We start from the raw sequence: 21000 nt of genomic DNA on the forward strand, positions 1-21000 counted from the left end.
TACTATTAAACACAGGGTCAACATTTTTATCCGTATAATTGAGACTAACACATTAAATAAAGTCACTCTGTTTTAATTAAGATTTAACAGATAAAGTATTATAAAAATAAATCTTCCAAAACAAAATGCATATTAATAATTGATTGCAAACTGATTTTTAATCCCACATTTTACATACTTCCCCAAACAAGGCTGAGGCAACACTGCCTCCATTACAACAATTACCTCCCTTGCACCACTAACTACAAAGCGATTCTGAGATGTGGTGAAACCTTGACATCATCAGTAAACATGGCAAAAGAACCTTCAACAACTCAAAGACCATAGTAAACACGTTTTAAAAGCAATACTTTTCTAATTTCCATAAAATTAATGTTTTTTATCATTGACAATGCACATGTATAACTATTTCAATCTCAATCTGTTATTATTTCTTTTAAAATGTTGTGCTATTTTCATTGTTTTGTTAAGAAGATATGATTCTATAGTTTACACAATTTAATTAATTACCATCACTTTTACCACAGTGTGGTGTAAAATATTGCCACTTTAATTTAAGGAGTGGCAACATTAGTCCGAGGCCTATTACACCAAACATATCTCAAATGAACAATGTGTTCTATATGTTAACAAGGGTATACTTATCTACTGTTCCTCAAATCTTTTCTTTATGAACAATACTTTTCTGCATGCACAGTTAATATAATTTTGATAATTTAGACTTTTTCTTGTTTTGTTTTGTTTTTCATTAACTCACTCTGTTTTGATATGCATGTACATCAAACTACAGCAGTGTTTTTTGAGATTCAAGAAAATTCAAGAAATGTGAGATATTTACCACCAAGAGTAGAGCAAAATCGTTACAATACTGTACTGGTATTTAAGGTTTTTAAATATTTTTAGTTCTAAAGATCCTTTAGTATCCCTTAAGGATGCTCTTTCTTTTGTTAGGATGGAAAATAATGCATTCTTAACCTATTTAATGTAAAAATAACAATTACATCTTCATCACATAAAACCTAAATATCACATTACTTTAAAAATTCTAAATTTACCATTATCTTTCACTGTGTGTGAAAAAGTACATTAACCTTGATTGTGTTGTAAATACAAATGCAGTATGTGATAAACAAATATTCCATACTCAGGAATGAGATAAATAAATATACATATAGCAGGTAATATCAACATCATCATAATCTTCATAATTCGCATGACAAGAAAAATTCTGGAACCTAACATTTCCTGATAGTTACCGTAGTATAGGACTGTTTTGGTACCTGTTACAGAATATTGGAGTGGGGACTGACAAGGATACACAATAAAATACTAAATACATGTTTAATATATTAAATGTTAAATTGTAGAGTCTGTGACAAAAACCAAATCAATGAGTTGTAACTTCATTTCACTGAGGTTACTCTGAAAAAGGTTTTTTAACACTGATAGTTTCTTATGTGAATCAGTAAAAATCTGAAGAGTATAAGCTTAGATGGTAATCAAGATTTGTAGAACATCTTGACCGGTTGTACATGTACCAAAATACATTTCATGTACACCACTCGTGTGCAAACACAACACTCTTGTACATACAGAAATTGACCAGTTGCACCAAACACAACACTCATGTACATAAAGAAATTGACCAGTTGTACATAAACACAACTCTTGTACATACAGAAATTAACCAGTTGTAGCTAACACAACACTGTTGTAAACCACACTCTTGTACATACAGAAATTAACCAGTTGTAGCTAACACAACACTCTTGTACATACAGAAATTAACCAGTTGTAGCTAACACTCCAGTACAAACACAACTTTTGTACATACAGAAATTCAGCAGTTGTATCTGAACACAACACTCTTGTACACATGCACAACATTACAATATGTAGTTGTAATGACATAATCTCTGTAAATATGTTATTATTACCCGATGCACTCTCTGGGCAGTTTTGGTCCTTTCCTATATTTCATCATGAAAACATGATACAATGTTTTATATAAATGCCAACTCTTCTGAAAAAAGAATATTTATGGACGTAATGCCATAATTTCTTTGATATTAACACATACACTAAGATCTGCATATTATGCATTTCAAATTAGCTTAAAAAATAAATATTTTTGAAATAAATAAAAACCACAGAAAATGCAACATGCATTACATTTTGAAATCACATGCCAAGAAAACAAGAACTACATTATTTATTTAGAACCCTACATTATTTCCCCAAATCTACTACATGAAGCTATATTTTCCCTGCTGGTGAGACCTGTTTCGCTGACGAAGTGTCGAAGGTGTGTGTGATTATGTAATTATAATGGTACTGGACACATCAGTCTTTGAAGAATAGTTCTTTGACCTGTTTCATAGTGTCTTCTGGACTGGTCACTTTGTGTCCAATTGTCCGTGAATCACTGAAAATCTCGTGGTCATTGCCGCCCTGGAAATAACATTGTAATTAATCATAGGATTCATTTGATGATATTTATAAATTTTGTAAGCCTAAGGTTAGGACTGATTTACAATGAATATAATACAATTAATCAAATGAAAGGATTGAAATAAAAATTTACATTAAAATACTGGGATACAAGAGAGACTTTTTTGTTAGTATAAATGAAATATTAACACAACCATATCATTTCAATTGATTAATTTAAATGACTGATACAAACTTATCACACTTATCAGGCAAATGGTTGACCTTGTATAATCATTCCATTAGGTAACAAGAGTTTTGTTACTGATATATGTTTCAACTAATGTTAATTTGTTAACCACCAACTATATAATCATCCAGATTTTTTTTAGAATTTATATCCCCTGCTTTAAAGACAATGTAACTGTGATCCATTGATTTGTAGTACATGCCAGTTTGTGGTACATATATTAGAATATGAATCTGCATACTAAGTTTGGTGGCATCAAACCAGTTTTAGCACTGCTACTGAGCAGATATCAATTGACTAATTAAAACCAAGCAGCCTCATTATTTATAGGTATGTAACAGGAGAGGAAAGAGAAATGTAAGACCAGATGGGGTTTGAACCCGGGATCCTCCAATCTCAAGGGCAGCTTTCGTTTATTGCGATTCAAATGGTTAAACCTAGCAATTTTAGGTCTGCAAGGGATTATACCCGAAAAAAGTTAAAACAGACAAACCTGTTGTTCTGTATAAAAAACAGTCCCCTGATGGACAATTGATCAATTGAGTTACATGATTGCCGGCAATAGACCCAGTCCAGTTGCGCTACATGTAAACACTCACATATCACATCAGCGATCAAACTTAGCTGAAGCCTTGCCATGTACATATCAAATTTGGTAGAAATCAGACAATTTTTAAGGCAGTGATTGAATTTCAGTTATGAACAGATTGACAAATTAATATCCCAATTTTCCCATAAAAGCTGAATTATTATATCTATGCCTAATCTTACCCTAGAAATATTGCACCACTCGCCACTTTTCCATGAATTTTAATGGATGTCCTTGGTGCTTCCGTTAAGATTCATTCCCATTTAATTTTTCTAATTAATTTCATTTTACATTAATTTTGAGACATGCTACTTACTGGGTCTGTTTTGTCTCCAAAGAAATGTATCGTCTGATAATTTCCCTCCTCTATGAATTGAAGGCAGAAAGTTTTGTCCCATCCTTCAGGGTAGACATCAATACTGATCTGGCCACCAATTGCAAACACTAAACCCGCATCAGGGAACTCTTTCATGAGGGCAGCCCGAAACTTCTGTCTCATATTGTGCTCCTGAAATTCAAAGTAAATAAACTTCATAAAGTTAATCAGATCTCTCCCTGTCTTGAAAGACTACTTGGCACTCTGGCAGTTAGAAATGTTTGATTATTGTTTATTAATATGAGTAGTCTGTTTTGGTGGGACTTTTGGACAATTTTCACATTTTGCCGAAGACAATTGTGCATTAATATTAGCAATACATCTTTATTAACGAATAAAGGCAGTGAAGTTACTATATCATTGTAATGAAAACATTACCTTTACATAGATCTTAAAACACTGACACATGTATGACTGTAAAATGTTGAAGGCTTCAACTCAAAATAAAACAAAAAGGACAAGTAAATATCAATCAGATTATGAATACTTTGTCAGTTAAGAAGTAATCGGTGTGATTCACATGACAGGTGAAAACAACTTAAGCTGTTGTCACTTTTGAGTTCTACTATATTTATAACCTTATCATAAGCTGCAAACTCGAGTCTTTCCTCCTGTGAACAGCTTCTACCAACTGGACAAATATTGATCATGCTACTACGAAACTCAAAAAATGTTCCCCTGTAAAATGAAAAAGTTCAATTGTAAATTCTGGAAAATTTATAACTGTATAGTATGAAATGAAGCTTGTGGTAACAAACTTGACAAGGATAATCCAAGGTTGCTGCCTGGGGGCATATGTTTTGCTTTTTCTGATTCATTTCAAATTACTGCATGTACAACTACATGTATAGACCAAGAGGATAATGCATTTTTGGCTTCACCATAATCCTTGAAGTACAATGTTTCTGAGAAAATTCAAATTAATAAGCAAGAAATCCTAGAAGGATCTTGTAGCCCACCATGAAAGGATCTTTGTAAGATCTACCTTCTTTGCTCTTCATTTTCCTTACAGGTACAATTACCCAGTTCCATGTTGGAAATTAAATCAATCTTGTTTTTTTCATCAGTCCAAAAGTTCAATATGTGTAACAAAAGACTGAAGGGAACACCCATATCAATTTGGAGACAGATCCCTCTAGTATTTTTGGAGAAAAGCACTAACATTCTTTTAACTCTCAAAATCAAGATGACCACCACTCAGCCATCTTGGTTTTTTTATCGGTCCAAAAATTTGATATGCTCAACTAAAGGAACCACGGAACACCTCAATGAGACATTTCCAAGTTTTGGACTTATAGTTCTAGTAAATGTGTAATGTAATGTGCATTAGATAAACAAAAGTAGTCTTCACACTTTATCAGGATCTAATAAAGCTTAACCTTTTCGCTGGCAGCGTGATGTCCGACATGTACTTCATAGCAAAATTGATAACTTTTTGTAACTTTTCTTCTCCTACATATTTTAGAAGATCCTGGAAATGTAAAAAAACAACATGATTCAGACATGAAAGTATAATCTCAATTAATTAAAGACAAATTACATACTGATTGATTCTGTTCTTTTTCTACAACATACACCATACACACTTGTTACTTTTGATAGCATATCCCAGTTGCCATGCCAATGGACAAGAATATAATATCACTGTCACACACATCCTGGAGGCTAGTCATATTGTTTTATTAAGTGTAGTGAGAAGGCAAAACAACCCATAAAAGTTCAAGATCAATTAATAACAGTCTCAGACAAAACAAACTTTGTTTTGGAACTCAATATTTTGAAAGCCAATGAGTCCAGATTTTCATTTCAACCTCTCAAATCTTTCAAAATACTTTAGTAAAAAGTTACAATGAATAATAAATATATATATTACAAAGATGTAAAATAAATGAATGGCATTTAACCTTACCTGTTGGCCAACGTTTTCACCATTACGGTAGGCAACTAGACCATTTTCAGAGAAAACATAGTCAAACTTCTTAGTGACAGTTTCTGAAAAATCAACAATGAAATATGAAGCACAAAGACTTCAAATAAAAATTCAAAGTTTTTACTTAGTTTTAAGAAAACAAATATCATAGAATTGTGCATTACTTACTTCTATGACTAAAAAACTTCATTGAATTTATGTTTTTAAAAAAGTATTGATTGCAAATGAAGTCTGTATGAACTTGGCATAAAACAGAAATATCTATATACAGTAACAGACTTTTGTAATTTAAGCCATGCAAGTAAAATGATAACTATACACATGAAGTAGAAAAGATGCTGGGGTATCATTGTTACCATTTTTTGTGAGGGTCATCTGTTCCTCTATTTTGACCAGATCTGAACCCCCTACCAAAGCCACGGGGACTTTCCTCTTTAATTTCTGGAGAAATTCGTCCATATCTGGGCAGATTTTCTGTATTGAAAAATAAGGTTATTCAGTTCAGTGTTATTAAACAGTTGTATATAGTTTCAATATACATGTATATGCAGATACATGCACTTTATGTAAACAAAATGTCAAAATCAACAAAACAGTTTAAATATACATGAATGATGTTCGATAGTTGCTAATACATTTTTCAATTGTATGTCAAGCTTTGCAGCCATATACATGTATGATATTCATATAATTAATTTGTATGTCTTCATTACAATATGAATTTAAAGCTGCTACTAAACAAAAAACAACTTAGTGTCATGACACCTAGAACCCTGATAACATTACTATCCCCCTTTATATTATTTATTGTATTAGTGTCAGCCTCAATGTTGTGACCAGTTATAATCACCTGAATATTGAGACAAGGCTTAAATAAAAGTGTTAGTGATATCAACTCTATCTGCCTTGCTGGTTGATTTTGTATGATAACGTATTAATATAAACTAGAAAACATATATGTAACATTTATAATATTGACATTTGTGTATATTATGATAGGCACCCTATACCCCACGTACATGCGCACACGGACAGTTATCGCTCCAACCTTGGAGTCTTTGTCCGTTTTTGGAAAAAGAAATAATAATAGTAATAATAATAATAATAATATTAATTCACGTTAAAATAGGACTGTTATTAAAAGAAGAAGAAGACATGATCCACCTGCTGATGCAATACCATGCTCTCTTTTCATCAGTTCATCATGTCTTTAAATCATATTATTTTGAACAATTTTCTGACCAAATATACAAGTTACAATACTCCCTTGACACTGTTTCTTTTGTTTAAATTGTTTTTACATAGATACGTTTTTATTGTTAGTTATTCACCAGCCATATATATTTATAGTAAGTGAAGAACCATTCCAACAACTTGGTCAACCGGCCCTGGTTACAGCCCAGCACGATCTCTCTGGTAGGCACGCCAATACATCTGATCCGGTGGTAATACGGAGAGCAAATGCTTTGGGGGAAACTGACGTTATACATTACTTACAAGTCTTGGAGCCGTGAGGGTTCCATCGACATCAAAAATACAAATAGTGGACGTGTCACGTTGCGAAGCCATTTCACTGCCGGATGTTATGATAGAGTAACGTCCCTTGGTTTAGATTGTAACGGGTAAAACTTGTAGTGTAAACCTATGATCAAGAGGGAACAGCAATACTGTTTGGATTTCATTCGGACTTCCCATGAGTGTTGCACAAGTATTATTATTTGTCATATATAGCGCTATATGTTTCTATAGCACCAATTTGTTTATGCTATGGTTTTCCAAGATCTTCATATGGGTCAAATTATTTTCACATATTATTTTCAGTAATAAGCAGAGACATATATATACTAGCGGAAAAAAGAAACTGTGCATGCCTAAAATGTGTTGTAAAAATAAATGTGCATGACGTAGAATAACAAGGTTTTCAGGGACAATTAACTTGTTATTTATTAACAGTTGCATTCCATTTTACACCTTATGGAATCAATAAGTTTCGCTCAGGAGTGACGTAAACACAGCAGGGGTCAATACTGAGTTCACAAAGTTAATACCTCGCTCGTATGCCCACCGTTTGCCTGAATGCAAGCCTGGTAACGTCGACGCATGGAGCCAATCAGACGGTTTAAGAATGCTTGTGGGATGGCATTCCAGATCTGTATCAACGCTGCAGCCAAATCAGCCAACGTCACCGGTTGATTAGGTAATGTCCGTAATCTGCACTTCATTTCATCCCAGACGTGTTCAATGGGCGACAGATCGGGGGATACAGCAGTAAAGGAATAGAGAAGCATGTACCGGTGAGGAATAACTCCCGAACCCTCCCAACAAGGAAAATCAACAACGAAAAAGCTTCAAGAGACTCTATTAAGAAAAAAGGTCAACTTTGGCAAAAATATCTTCACTGTAAAACCACAGAAAACTTCAGAAAATACAAGACTAAGAGAAATCTAAGCGTCCATCTAATAAGAAGATCAAAATATACATTTGAAAAGGATTTGGCAGACAACATCAAAACAAACCAAAAGGCGTTCTGGAAATATGTTCGAACTAAAACAAAAACAGCAACGTCCATCACCAGAGTCAAAAATGATAAAGGAGAAATGACCACCTCAGACTTGGAAACGGCCAACGTCATGAACACTTTCTTTGCTAGTGTATTTGTTGACGACACCGAAGTGGTTTTGACTGAATTTGAGGAAAGACCACTCGATAGCATGTTCACTGACCTATCAGTGACATAAAATCTTGTGTTAGCAGCAAATAATAAAACCAAGCCAAACAAATCTCCTGGCCCAGATAACATCCATCCAAATTTCATCTCAAAGACAATAGAATTACTAAAAGAACCTCTAACAATCACCTTTAACAGGTCCATCCAAAAAGGAACCCTACCAGATTCGTGAAGACAGGCGCATGTCTCATCAATATCTAAGAAAGGCTCTAAAAGTGAGCCAGAAAACTACAGACCTATCAGTTTGACGTCAGTTCCCTGTACGATTCTACAACGCATAGTCCGAGATGCAATCTTAAAACACATGGACGAGAACCATCTCTTCACCCCCACCAACATGGTTTCAGAAGTGGCCGCTCCTGTACCACTCAACTATTAGAGGTCATTGAAGATTGGACACAGACATTAGATGATGGGATCAATGTAGACATCATATACCTCGACTTCAGCAAAGCTTTTGACAAAGTGTCGCACCGCTTGCTATTATACAAACTATATAAATATGGTATCAGAGGTAAAATTTTGGCTTGGACTAAGAAATTACAATTGACGGAGCAAAATCCTTAAGTCTTCCAGTCACAAGTAGAGTTCTCCAGGGAAGCGTTCTTGGCCCTATACTATTCTTGATCTACGTCAATGACATGCATGGACTTCTCAGCTGTATAACCAAATTATTTGCGGACGATACCAAACTCTATTAAAAAATGCAAACCGAATTAGAAAGACAACAACTTCAAATAAACATCAACAAAATAAGTAATTGGACCGACAGCTAGCTCATGAAGCTAAACACCAAGAAGTGCGAACATATGGAGATTGGTAACAACCCCAAATCATCAAAATACTATTTGACGCAAGATGGACAAACAACCGAAATAGAGAAAGTAGTCACAGCACAGGACCTTGGAGTACACTTTGACAACCCCCTAAAATTCTCATCCCATGTCAATGGGGCAGTGTCGAAAGCTAACCAAATGTTAGGTATACAGTTTAGAACTTTCATTTTTATGGACATAGCTCTTTTTACAACCTTGTACAAGTCCCTAATTCGTTCACATTTGGAATACGCTACGCAAGTGTGGTCACCGTTTCTAAACAAGGATAAAATAGCTATCGAAAATGTCCAATGAAAAGCCACTAAAAGAGTACTAGAAATACAGAATGCTTAGGTTTACCATCTCTAGAATACAGGCGTGAGAGGGCAGATGTGGTTGAGCTGTACAACATATTGAACGGGATTGACCAGTTAGACTACGGACTGATGTTTCGTCCTACACTGCTTGTTGATATTGGTAGGGTATCCTTCCTAAGAAATCGATAACAGGTTGCTCAGTTCCCCCTCAGCGTTTGGTACCTGTTGCGAACAAGGCTAGGTCTAATCACAAGCAACGAACTCAATTAAGTAGATCCAAGCTTCTTTTCAAGGACAAGGGAAAAAAAGGTAAGGACAACAAGAATCTTCCTTCCAAAGAACAGACGAGTTCTTTACTTAACTCCCTCCCTTCGCTCCAACAACAGCTGTCATTTGGGTAGCGTTCGATTTGTCCGTTCACGGGCCTTCATAGGAAACCGATTCATTTCGATGTTTGACATTCTTCTTCCACCTATAGGGACTTTTCTGAAGTTGCGGGACCTAGCTCTCCCTTCATTAACATGTCTCGGGTTTTGATGTATTATTTTTTTAAATAGTTTGGTTACATCAACTCATCGGCAGATGTCTTTCTTCTGGAAAGTCTTCACATCAGATGCATCTGTTTCCTTTTCCCAAGATCTGGAAAGACCTGCTTCCCTTAATCAAGTAATTGAAGACAGACTTTTCGGGACAATACACTTTTGGGAGTACCTAAATAGTGCCAGGTCCCACCCGACGCTGTACACAGATGCTACCTTGACATAGTGGGGTGTCTATCCGTTTATAATAGCAGTCGGAGAATCAGCTCCAAGAGCCCATCAGTGGGCTGGAAATGAGGGGAGTTTTGTTGGCACTATTTTTTCTTCAGGATAAGTCATTAGCCTGACGACGCTAAACTTTACAACTGTTGCTTATCTAGAAAAGCAAAAAACAGAAACGGTCACCTGATCTCACGTTCTCAGTGCGCTGACTAATAATTGTATTGGAATTATTATATGCTGTAAACTTATTATTTTAGCGCACTCAAATGTAGGCGCATTATTGATTTACTTGTTGAAATATGTTTTTAATGGGTGTCCTTACTTTGTGTTTTATGATAATTTTACGTCACGAGGTGGTTGATTCTGCTGGTGGACTATCAGTTCCCGACGTTGTCTGTAATGTTGTCGCTGAAACCTATTCTGATACGGTTTACACGAAATACTTGTTGAAGTATGAATTATCTTTTGCATCCAAAACCTGTTAAATAACGGTAATATATTTGTATAGGTATCTTCACCTGTATTTTACTTGAAAAAGAACACCTTAGACACAGCGCTCATTCCTATAAGCTTTAGAACCATCATTTGACGAGTCCAAAAAGGCGACAAGGCCATGTGATTTCGTAAAAATGTATTTCAGTGATCATCTGTGTAACGTACGTGTTCTTTTAATAAGACAGATTGGAAGATTGGCATATAATCATACGCTCTTTACCGAAAACAATCTTGAAGCTGGGGACTTATATGTAAGTCTAAGCCAGTAGCGAATCCAGTAATGAAATAATACAAAGCATCAACTCTAAACACCGTTTGATGGAATGGTCTTAACTCACAAACGGCAAGCTAAAACTAAAAAAGTTAAAACCATTTAATTCAGAAGACTTTTATTTATTAAAGAATAAAAAATTGAAAGAGCAATAAGACCATCAGCAGAAATAGTGTATCTTGTCATTTGAATTCACAAATTGTTTTCCCGTGTCTTAGGTCTTTATGCAGATGTTCGGTGTGAGAATCAAACCAGGAAACTTTCCCAATTCGATGTCAGATATCATATACGTCATTTCCGAGTAGCCTGTAACAGAGGACAAAGACAGTGAAACGTTAACGACGAAAGATATCGTACATATATCATTGTTTAACAGCTGTGTGTTTGACTTTAATATCACTTTGTATTTGAACGTGTCATCATTGAAAATCAGGATATCGCCTCACCCACCTCCTTTGTGTACACTGTATTCCGTCTGGTAGACAGGCCAACATTCATTCGACGTCACTGTGCGCAGAATCGTGATGTTATCGGATGTGATGTAACGCCACGTGTCAACGTTGATACCATCGTGTCCAGTTGGTCCAATACGGCTCGTCCTCAACAGCACTGCATCAGCTGTGCTCCACGAACAATGTCAGAGACAATGTATTCAACCACACATTGACAGATCGTGATCTACATACACAGTATATTCAAACTAGAATAACTAGAATGTCATCTTTATTATTATTCTAGGACTCTGAAAGAATTATGTCAAGTTTTGGTTAAGATATGTGTGTGGAATATTGGAAAATAAAGAAAATAATCCGAACATTGATACTTATTAATATATATTTTAACATGTAGGACGTTGTTAAGGTCGAGTTCTACGAATATATTCCCACCGATTCACCTCCTGCTTATGGTGACTTAACAACAACATTAGATTTTATATTTCCAGTAGCTGATATACATGATCAATAACTTCAACTAATATATAACAAAAAATCAATTAAATAATTGTGGCACATTTGCAGTTTTTAATTGTGTAGGTTTAAAGCATTCAAAGCAAAATGACAGTTTTTATATTTTATCAATTGGTTCTGACAAAGGAACGCTGCATTTAAAAGAATATTCGATTTTGTCGAAAAACTAAGTTAATGTAGTTTGGAATGGATATAGGAAAATTATTGGTGCCTTTTCCCCATATCTGGTCATGTCATTTGTACTTAAAACAATAGAAACATGTTGTCACATTTGACGATACTAATTAAAACGTTGCAATATAAAGTAGTTTCGACTTCGACCACGAGTGAATTTATGAAAGGATAGCATGGATATTAAAAATAACGTGACTGGTATGTAGCATGAAATAACCAGTTAACTGCTCGTACGTTATGAAAATTGTGGAGAGACGTAGAACTACGACAGACGATGTTTTTTGTTTTGTTTGGGCTTTTACAGGTGAAATCACATGCGTGTTTTCGGGTCATCTTTAATGTCCGCGCAACAGCCAGGGTCATAAGTAGACGGGTACCTAGGGGCTACCGTCGAAAAAAGAGTATTGAAGTGAAAAAGACACCACAGTGTACTATGGATCCCATGTATTGCAATAGGAGCAGCAGATCATTTTTGTTTTCTTCGATGTCCCCTTAGCAGATGACACCGACGAATGTTCCCTATTCTGCAGTGGCCTCACATAAGTGGCCTTTTACAACATACAATGGTTTAAACCAGGTTTTATATTTTCTCGAACCTACAGGGGCTGGCTGATGATGGAGTATGACTATGTTAAGTGACCAGAACAAGGATGCGATTCGACTAATGAGCACATTTCGTCGCACATCATATTAACTTCCAGGCGGAGGCAGTCAATTGATACCGTTGGCCTTCACATGTTTTCTGTTGTAAACGTCAAGTTTTGTCTAGAAGAAATTTAAGTATCTGGAGATAAGAGTATATGTGCTGCTGTTTCCCGAGGTAAAGAATTACGAAACACACTTGTTATTTTTACATGACTATATTTGTTCGCGATGGCTACTGGAATGATGTGAAGCAGATAGCATATGCATGCAACGGGTTGGTCACATGTTACAACCTAATCACTGACAAATGTTATTTATAGGTAAATGAAATCAGTATATTCTCCATAGCTTGTTAACTAGTCTACTATTAAAAATAAAAGAATAGTGTTCTGAATGGTTTGCCTCGAAAATACCTAAAAGATTTTTTCTAAATCTCAAAAAATAATCCAGTTTTATAACATGTATTAAATGAGTTCTTTTTTCAACAGATGATCAAGTCAACCCACTTATAACAAGGAAATAAACCTAGAACAAGAAGCTTCACTTGAAAAGTAATTTGGCAGTCATCATTTTCTGTTACAGCCACTCAACATATACCAACAAAATCAAAGCGATTAAATAGTAGTTATTCAATGCTTAACGTTCAGCATGTAGGGTAATGGCAACAAATTGTCCACCCGTTGTCAGTATGATGTGACCGGGTTGAATGCTGTGCTGGGTGCCTCCGGCATGGTATTTCAGTGAGATAGCGCGGATCACTTTAAAGTAGCATCAGATAGCGTATGAAATATTTTGATACATCAATGTGCCAGGAAATAATTTCAATGTCCTAGTTCTCAATTAGATGTACATAATAATATTCAAATTCAGCGTTTCTATGTTAGAGATATGAGTCTTACGATCAACAATACTTTGAATATTACTTTAACCTAATCGATTATTAAGTCATGGAAATTAATCCAAGTATGAAAATAATATGCTGAAGATAAACCTGTTTTCATTTAAACAAGAATTTCAATATAACACAGACGTGTTAAGATGCAATGTGACGTCACAAACCTGTAAGTTTTTATCTGTAATAAGCGATTTTATAACGTCACTGATCTGTTAGTATTCATTTGTGATAAGGCCGTTTGTGACGTCACAGTCCGTAAGTATTTATCCCTGACCTATAAAATTGATATGTGATAAACCATTCTGCAAACAAAACAACACTTGTCATCTCCACCTCAGTAGAAATGATCTTTCTTCACTTTTGAGAATTGTAGGATATGGGATATTCGATATTAAGAACAAAAATATTTGCACATTTAAATTATCGAAATGATGCCGTTATGCTAATGTCTCCGAAATTGAACTGTGTAATCCAATCGTATGTCGTTCTGTAAAAGTATGCAGGGACACTTTTGTTTTACCTGGAATACACTTGTCCTGCATGGCGTCGGTGATATGATCAGTCCGGCATTGGCCACCGTCTACTTTGAAGGAGATATGCTGAAATGAGTTTGTATAACAATTTTTAAATAATTTGTTTTTACGATATAGTGTAGAACCTAGGCCTTTTTTTCAAATTAGACTTTATGATGTATGACTCTATTACAGATATTTTTGAAACTAACTCACTAAAGCCCCTCCTGTAAGAACTGTTTTGCCCCACAACAACTATAGGTTTCCTCACTCCAGACTTATTGGATAAACCTGCTAGGAGTTGGTAAAAAATGATGACCCACTAGTGGGTAGCACCTTGAACCTGATTTCAATTGTCAATCTTCTAATAATGACTTCAAATGACAATGCTTTGAGATGCCATTTTTGATTATGACGTCAGAGTTCATGGCAATCGTTTCCCCGATCTGGAACAGGAATAATGTATTCACATAAAAAGCATAGGGTGTTCTAGATTTAACTTCATTGTGGGAGAACTCTTTTGTTGATTAATTTTCAAAATATTGTAAAAGACACTCGGTAAACCTTGTGTGTTCACACATTTAAAAAAAAACATAACAACCTTCCATCACTCATTGGGGTATCTGTATGTTACTGGTAAAAAAAATCGAATATCGAAGTGTCAACAAAAATTTAATTGGAACTCAGAATGAATAAAACTAGGTAAAACACCAACAAGAGGTAGGTTTGTAAGGATACCCTTAAATATATGAAGATAATAAGACCAGGATTTCCGGAAGGATATGTTTCTTCTGCTTCATCGATGAAACCCGCCTTAATAATTACCTTGTCATAAAATGTCAGCTCCGAGTGAACAAAAGTCACACCACTTGGTAGGGTGACGTCAGTGTCGGTTCTGGTGGCGTTCAAATCGTAATCGTTGTAAAGACGGACTTTGCGCTTAAACAACAGCGTATTTGAAATCAGAGGAATTGCAAATTATGGGTGATCAGGACTTTGCGCTTTAACAATAGAGTATTTGAAATCAGAGGACCTGCAAATTATGGTTTATCATTATATTTATCCATGCCAATCTCAAAAACAAAAGAAATTCTTATATTCTTGAAGAGAGTTTTATGTTGATCAATGAAATAGTGTTAAAACCCATATTTCGTATGAATACAACATGTATCAAATGTTCATTCTTTCTTTTATGCGTTATTTTTAAAAGTATTGAAAAAAAGTCCATGTATTATGACATACGAACCTGATTTATTTTGAAGAGAACACAATATTAACAATTTACTTACATCTACATATGAGGTTGTTCTGGAAACAGGATCTGTGTATCCTCCTGTCACGTCCATCGTACACCGAAAGTGAGACGGCACACAACAACGTCTATCAATGACGTCACTTTGGCCATAACAGCCACTTACTAGGGCCCAAGTTGTTATAATCAGCCGTTGGATTAATGACATGGTTCGTGTTTTGGTTGGAAATATGACAGTGGGGAGTAAGGACGATAACTAGTCCGATACACGACAGCACTTGATGATCTATGGAGTCTGATAAGAACGACCGTGTTTTAGTTTACATTTCTTGGTTTTGTTTGAATCGGGGATGACGTAATACTTGATGTCAGAGATCACTTAAAAAGTATTAATGATTGTGTCGATAAAAGTTCTATTATTCAGATGAGGTTACCTCTAAAGTGTAAAGTTAACAAATTGGTTACGTTTATGAAAGTTATCATCTTGAAATTTGCTTTTACGCCTTCTTTAAGGCACACTTGTGATAGTACCAGTGTACACTTCAAGTTAAAAAGTTACATCTATCAAGCTAATACTATTTCTACATCGGATTTTCACAGTAGAAATAAATGTTATGAAAGATAACAGATTTTATATGGAATAATTTTATGAATGGGGAAGAATTGGCTTTCAGCGAAGATGTTATACTTGTAGGCATAACTAGTCTAGCTTGTTATGATTCATAACATTTTTTCACTAAATCTACACAAACACATTTGAACGTAAGCTATTTTCTTTTAGAAATAAACCGAAACGGCTATCAATGTTTGGTCTGTCAAATATAAAACAATAATAAGTTCTTGTATTTCGGGGTAGTGTAAACTGAACTATCAGCTTATCAAATGCATTATGTATTCATTATATGTTGAAAAAAGCATTTATTTGTAATAATTACTGAAGCAATCTTATTGCCAAATAGTGATACGCGTAATAGATTTGATATACGTGTTGTAGTTCTTATATAAGTTCCCCCTATAGACCTCCTTGCCCCGGTTGCTCCAAGTTCATTAGAGTTAATAAGTGGTTAAGGAAAATATTTGAATTTGAATACAACAAATCAAGAACATCTGCCATCATTTCACTGCTATAAATTTGTTAAGACAAATCATATCGATGTGTTTTGAGGATTTATTTCGCTTTGAAAACCCTGGTTTCTAACTTTTGAGCATCCGGGGTCTGATAGTTATTGACAAAACAGCAAAAACAAAAACCAATGCAAAACACCATTATAAACACGGCATGATCAGTGTATCCATTTATGATCAAACACGTCATTAATTAACATCTAGGTTCCCTTGTCTATGGGTATATACTCAATTCCTTCTTAGCCATTTCCTCAAAAACATGAATATCTGTCATCAAACAAGTATTGCCATATTTGGTAACATAGTGCTTATTTTTAAATTCAATTTTTTATTAAACTCTTACGTTTAAAGTAATTGTAAAATAAATATGCAATCAATATATGTGATTGAGTTCGATTCCACAAGGAGTTGAAAAACAGAAGTAAAATAAAAAAGATTCTATAAAGGCACATACGACTTTTATTGACATTTTTATGTTAATATGATCTGTCACTATTAATTATTGATGTTATACATCAGGGCTTATTCATAGCATGTTATAATCGTATTTACATGATTGGACCTTTATAGAACAACAATGTCATTTTTAACCCACTAGTGATATCATTTCAATGGACTGTATATACATATGTATTTAGAATATACAAACATACGTCTGTAGTTGATGCATGAATATTACCCAACATAACAACATATCTTAATACATTTTTGTTACAAACAATTCCTTTTAAATCTCATATTTTGTGTATTTGAAATTGATTTTATATGTGACAGCAATATATATAATGTTTTACAATATTCAAACAAAATATCCTCATCAAGGAAATACGAACAGTCAGAGGCTTACAAAAATTTAAAAAAATATCCTTGGGTTCGTTTCATATATCTCATTTAAAAAATAGACGTGTGTGCGATTATTTAAAATGTTTACACTAAGTTCCCCGAACGGATGACTTATAATAACAGAAATGGGTAATGTACGTCACGAAAGGGACACTCCGGAACAGTTGAACAGGTCGTCTAATGATAGTAAGTAACGCTGTCTACCTACTGGATTGAGGAACTAAACAAGTAAAACTTTTACTCTGCCTTAAGGTCAGTTCAAATTTAATCTTTCATTGACTTCAGTGGTGGTTAGTGGTATTGTGGTTTGAATACTGTCCTACGGCTTGTATTATATTGTCAAAGGAGTTGAACATATCCATTTAAAACAAAACAAGGACATAAGTACTAGAAAAAAAAATCAGATATTGTCTATTACTTGAAATAATAGTTTCATCGTGAAAATGAACATGATAGAAACTGCTAATCAAGACGTTATTGACGCGCAATTGATTTCCGTAAGTCAACTGAGTTCAGTACGATTTCAGAATACTGATGGCACGTAACACCTGCATGCATGGCACTGGGAACAAAGGTCAGGGTCATTATTTATACCGATAACGAGGGAATCATGTATGCATTGATGACGTCATTAGCAGCAGAAATCGGTTAAAGAGTATGGCTTCAACGAAAGTCAGCTTGACAAAATCACATGACCCAGTCACACAATAAACTAGGGTAATTTTTGATAATATTTAAAACGAGACGAAATGTGTTCGATAACGATGAAAAAAGACACTTATATAATCTTTACATGTGTGTATATTTAAAAGAAATGTAATATGTGTTCCAGAGGGAAATGAGAGGACGTTGATTTTAAAAATGTCCTGTTGGCATTTAAATACATAGTTTCGTGCATGACTACGTAAGGGAACAGATTGACATGAATGAACGTGTCTGTTGTTTAATCAATATATATATATATATATCAGTACAGGTACGAACACAACTGATTACATACGTACATATGCTTCTATATTACACAACCGATAACAACTTCGTGAAGTCTGAGGTAAGCTTATTAACAATGTTTACATAAGTAATAAGTAATTCAACTGTAGTAAGTTATAGATTATGTATGTGATAGTTAGCCATAGTAAGCGTAGGACAGTTATACAATTCCTGGTTTTGGTTTCAATCACGCCATTATCGTCATTACATTTGACTTCCGCTTGGTAAATTTATCGTGTGCCATTATATCATAGATACACTGTAGTACATATCGAAAATACTGATAATTAGATTTTCCGAAAGAAGAGATATCTCTAACAGTCCGATTCAGATTATAAAGCTTCGCTAATATAACTGGCATGTAATGTCAACTGGATTCAACTTCATGTTTTGTAAAATCATACTTCCAAAAGGCCAACGTCAAGTTCCTCCTATCAGAGAAGTCTAATAATGTTTCTGAGAATACAAACTACTGGTTCTTCAGCCTTTTCCCCCCAACTCACACTCTCCCTCTCCCCATCTCATTCTCTCTTCATTTCCGTACGCATTTGCACGTGATGGATATTTTCTCTTTCAGACCAATAGCAATAGAGACTCATGGCCCAAAAGAACCAAACGGTGGGGAAAGTAACTGCAGCCGCCGGAATTCATACATCAAATGATATTCAGAACGTTGAGTTGCCGACAGCGGGAAGATTTGACATTCCAGAGCCTTCCCCGGATGCAATCAACGTCATTAGTATGAATGGAAGTGGTCCAGGTGACGGGCCAGGTACTGCACTCAGGACCAGAAAACTAATTGCTGACGTCGTAATGTCTAATGAGCCTGCCATTGTCTTTTTTCAAGAATTCAAATGGAAGGGGATCAGAGGTCGTGCTTGGAAGGACACTCATTTACCTGGTCACTATGAATACAAGGGCCACAGGCAAGCCAGTATCATGTACGATAATAGACGTCTTAAACTTATATTACAGGAAACAAATTTACAGGAAACTTTGGACGAAATGAAAAGGAACGGTAAAGTGGAAAAACATTTCAAACCTTTAGCACGTTGTAGTATACAACTTTTGGAAGCAAAGAAACCAATTAAATTCAAAGTTCTTGTTGTGTCATGGCACGGGTTTCATAAGAAGTCAATAGCAATAAGGAAGAAACAGTTTCAAGATTTGCAAATCTATTTGAAGAACCTCTCTGAATGTGAAAATGCGCCTATTCTTTTGGGTGGAGATTTCAATATCGATATGTCCCTCGTCGTCAGCAGTGTTTTACCCGAGTTCAGTCTTTATCAGTACAAACCATCAGACCGACGGGGAAAAAAACCCATCATAGATTACTTCATAGCTTCTCGAGAATTGGATCTTGCAGATGTAAGGTCTATTGATCTTACCGACACAAAGGGTGCAAAAGACGATCCAACTAAAACAAATGATGAAAAAGATGATCCTACTAAAACAAAGGGTGCAAAAGAAGATCCTGCTAAAACAAAGGGTGTAAAAGATGATCCTACTAAAACAAAGGGTGCAAAAGAAGATCCTGCTAAAACAAAGGGTGTAAAAGATGATCCTACTAAAACAAAGGGTGCAAAAGAAGATCCTGCTAAAACAAAGGGTGTAAAAGATGATCCTACTAAAACAAAGGGTGCAAAAGATGATCCTACTAAAACAAAGGATGTAAAAGAGGATCTTACTAAACCAAATGGTGCAAAAGATGATCTTACTAAAATAAAGGGTGCAAAAGATGATCTTACTAAACCAAAGGGTGCAAAAGATGACAAAGAAAATGATCTGTACCGTTTGTTGGATCACGACCCAATCTCTGCAAAGGTGTCCAGGGGAAAGGCGCCGGAGAAAGTTACCATAATATACCAAAGACATTAGCATCACGTGAGATAGAAGCTAGTGAACGAGCAAGCTAGACTTACTTAATGTCATTCTTTTAATCATATTTCCTCTTTTTGTCTTAGGGATACTCGTATCACTACTAAACACTGTATCTACACATTGGACACTGCCTTTTCTGGCATGACTATAGCCTTGATAAATCATTTTTGAAAAGAACCTCAATACCCTTCAGGACTTTCATGAAGAAAACAAATAAAAAAAGGTAATATTATCGACAACGATGTTCTGAGTGCAAACTATTAACAAGGCTACTCGGGACGAGGACCTAGTCAGTCGGGTGTTACAGAGCTCTGAGAAATTACTGATATTTTGAGACCATGGACTAAGCGTCGTGGCTGACTACTACTCAGCTCTTGTCTTTACCTGGCCTATATGATATACATGTGTAAGGACATGAACCTGAGAGACCAGTGATATAATGTGGGATTTACAAGTATTACAGTTCTGTATCTGTCAACACTTCCAATATGCCAGCCGGTAGTAGAACACAACGAGGACAGAGTGCCAGTAACAGGACTAGTGGAATTGGAGTAAGTCAAACATGTTTGAAATCAACGGTTGGACGAAATCTACGTCAATTTGAAAACATTGATTACCGAGGAGCTTCTGGATCGGAAGTTAGAAAAACTCAAGGCTGATATCCAACGTGAACATGCTGAGCGAATCGCACTCCTGGAAGAGAGAATAAAAGACCTGGAAATCGAAAATGAGGACTTGAAAGTCACAGTTTCG

General features: G+C 35.2%; 3 protein-coding genes across 3 annotated transcripts; 1 reads left to right on the top strand and 2 right to left on the bottom strand.

Moving 5' to 3' along the window:
* Nucleotides 1-57: 57 nt before the first annotated feature.
* Nucleotides 58-7163, bottom strand: LOC110446998 (phosphomannomutase 2-like). The gene is made up of 7 exons (XM_021492370.1): nt 7073-7163; nt 5932-6049; nt 5555-5637; nt 5025-5116; nt 4224-4323; nt 3586-3777; nt 58-2451 (listed from the first exon to the last, which is right to left on the bottom strand). The coding sequence occupies exons 1-7, from the start codon at nt 7142-7144 to the stop codon at nt 2344-2346; spliced, it is 765 nt and encodes a 254-aa protein (XP_021348045.1). The 5' UTR covers nt 7145-7163; the 3' UTR covers nt 58-2343.
* A 3910-nt stretch (nt 7164-11073) lies between these two features.
* LOC110446986 lies at nt 11074-15791 on the bottom strand. Its single transcript, XM_021492350.1, has 5 exons — nt 15446-15791; nt 14982-15095; nt 14165-14243; nt 11413-11580; nt 11074-11268 (listed from the first exon to the last, which is right to left on the bottom strand). The coding sequence occupies exons 1-5, from the start codon at nt 15614-15616 to the stop codon at nt 11177-11179; spliced, it is 624 nt and encodes a 207-aa protein (XP_021348025.1). The 5' UTR covers nt 15617-15791; the 3' UTR covers nt 11074-11176.
* A 1188-nt stretch (nt 15792-16979) lies between these two features.
* LOC110447000 lies at nt 16980-20994 on the top strand. The gene is made up of 2 exons (XM_021492371.1): nt 16980-18427; nt 18944-20994. Exon 2 carries the CDS (start codon nt 18964-18966, stop codon nt 20242-20244), a length of 1281 nt encoding a protein of 426 aa, XP_021348046.1. The 5' UTR covers nt 16980-18427; nt 18944-18963; the 3' UTR covers nt 20245-20994.
* Nucleotides 20995-21000: the final 6 nt, after the last annotated feature.

Source organism: Mizuhopecten yessoensis, unplaced genomic scaffold (genome assembly GCF_002113885.1).
Source record: "Mizuhopecten yessoensis strain PY_sf001 unplaced genomic scaffold, ASM211388v2 scaffold3101, whole genome shotgun sequence".
NCBI classification, from domain to species: domain Eukaryota; kingdom Metazoa; phylum Mollusca; class Bivalvia; order Pectinida; family Pectinidae; genus Mizuhopecten; species Mizuhopecten yessoensis.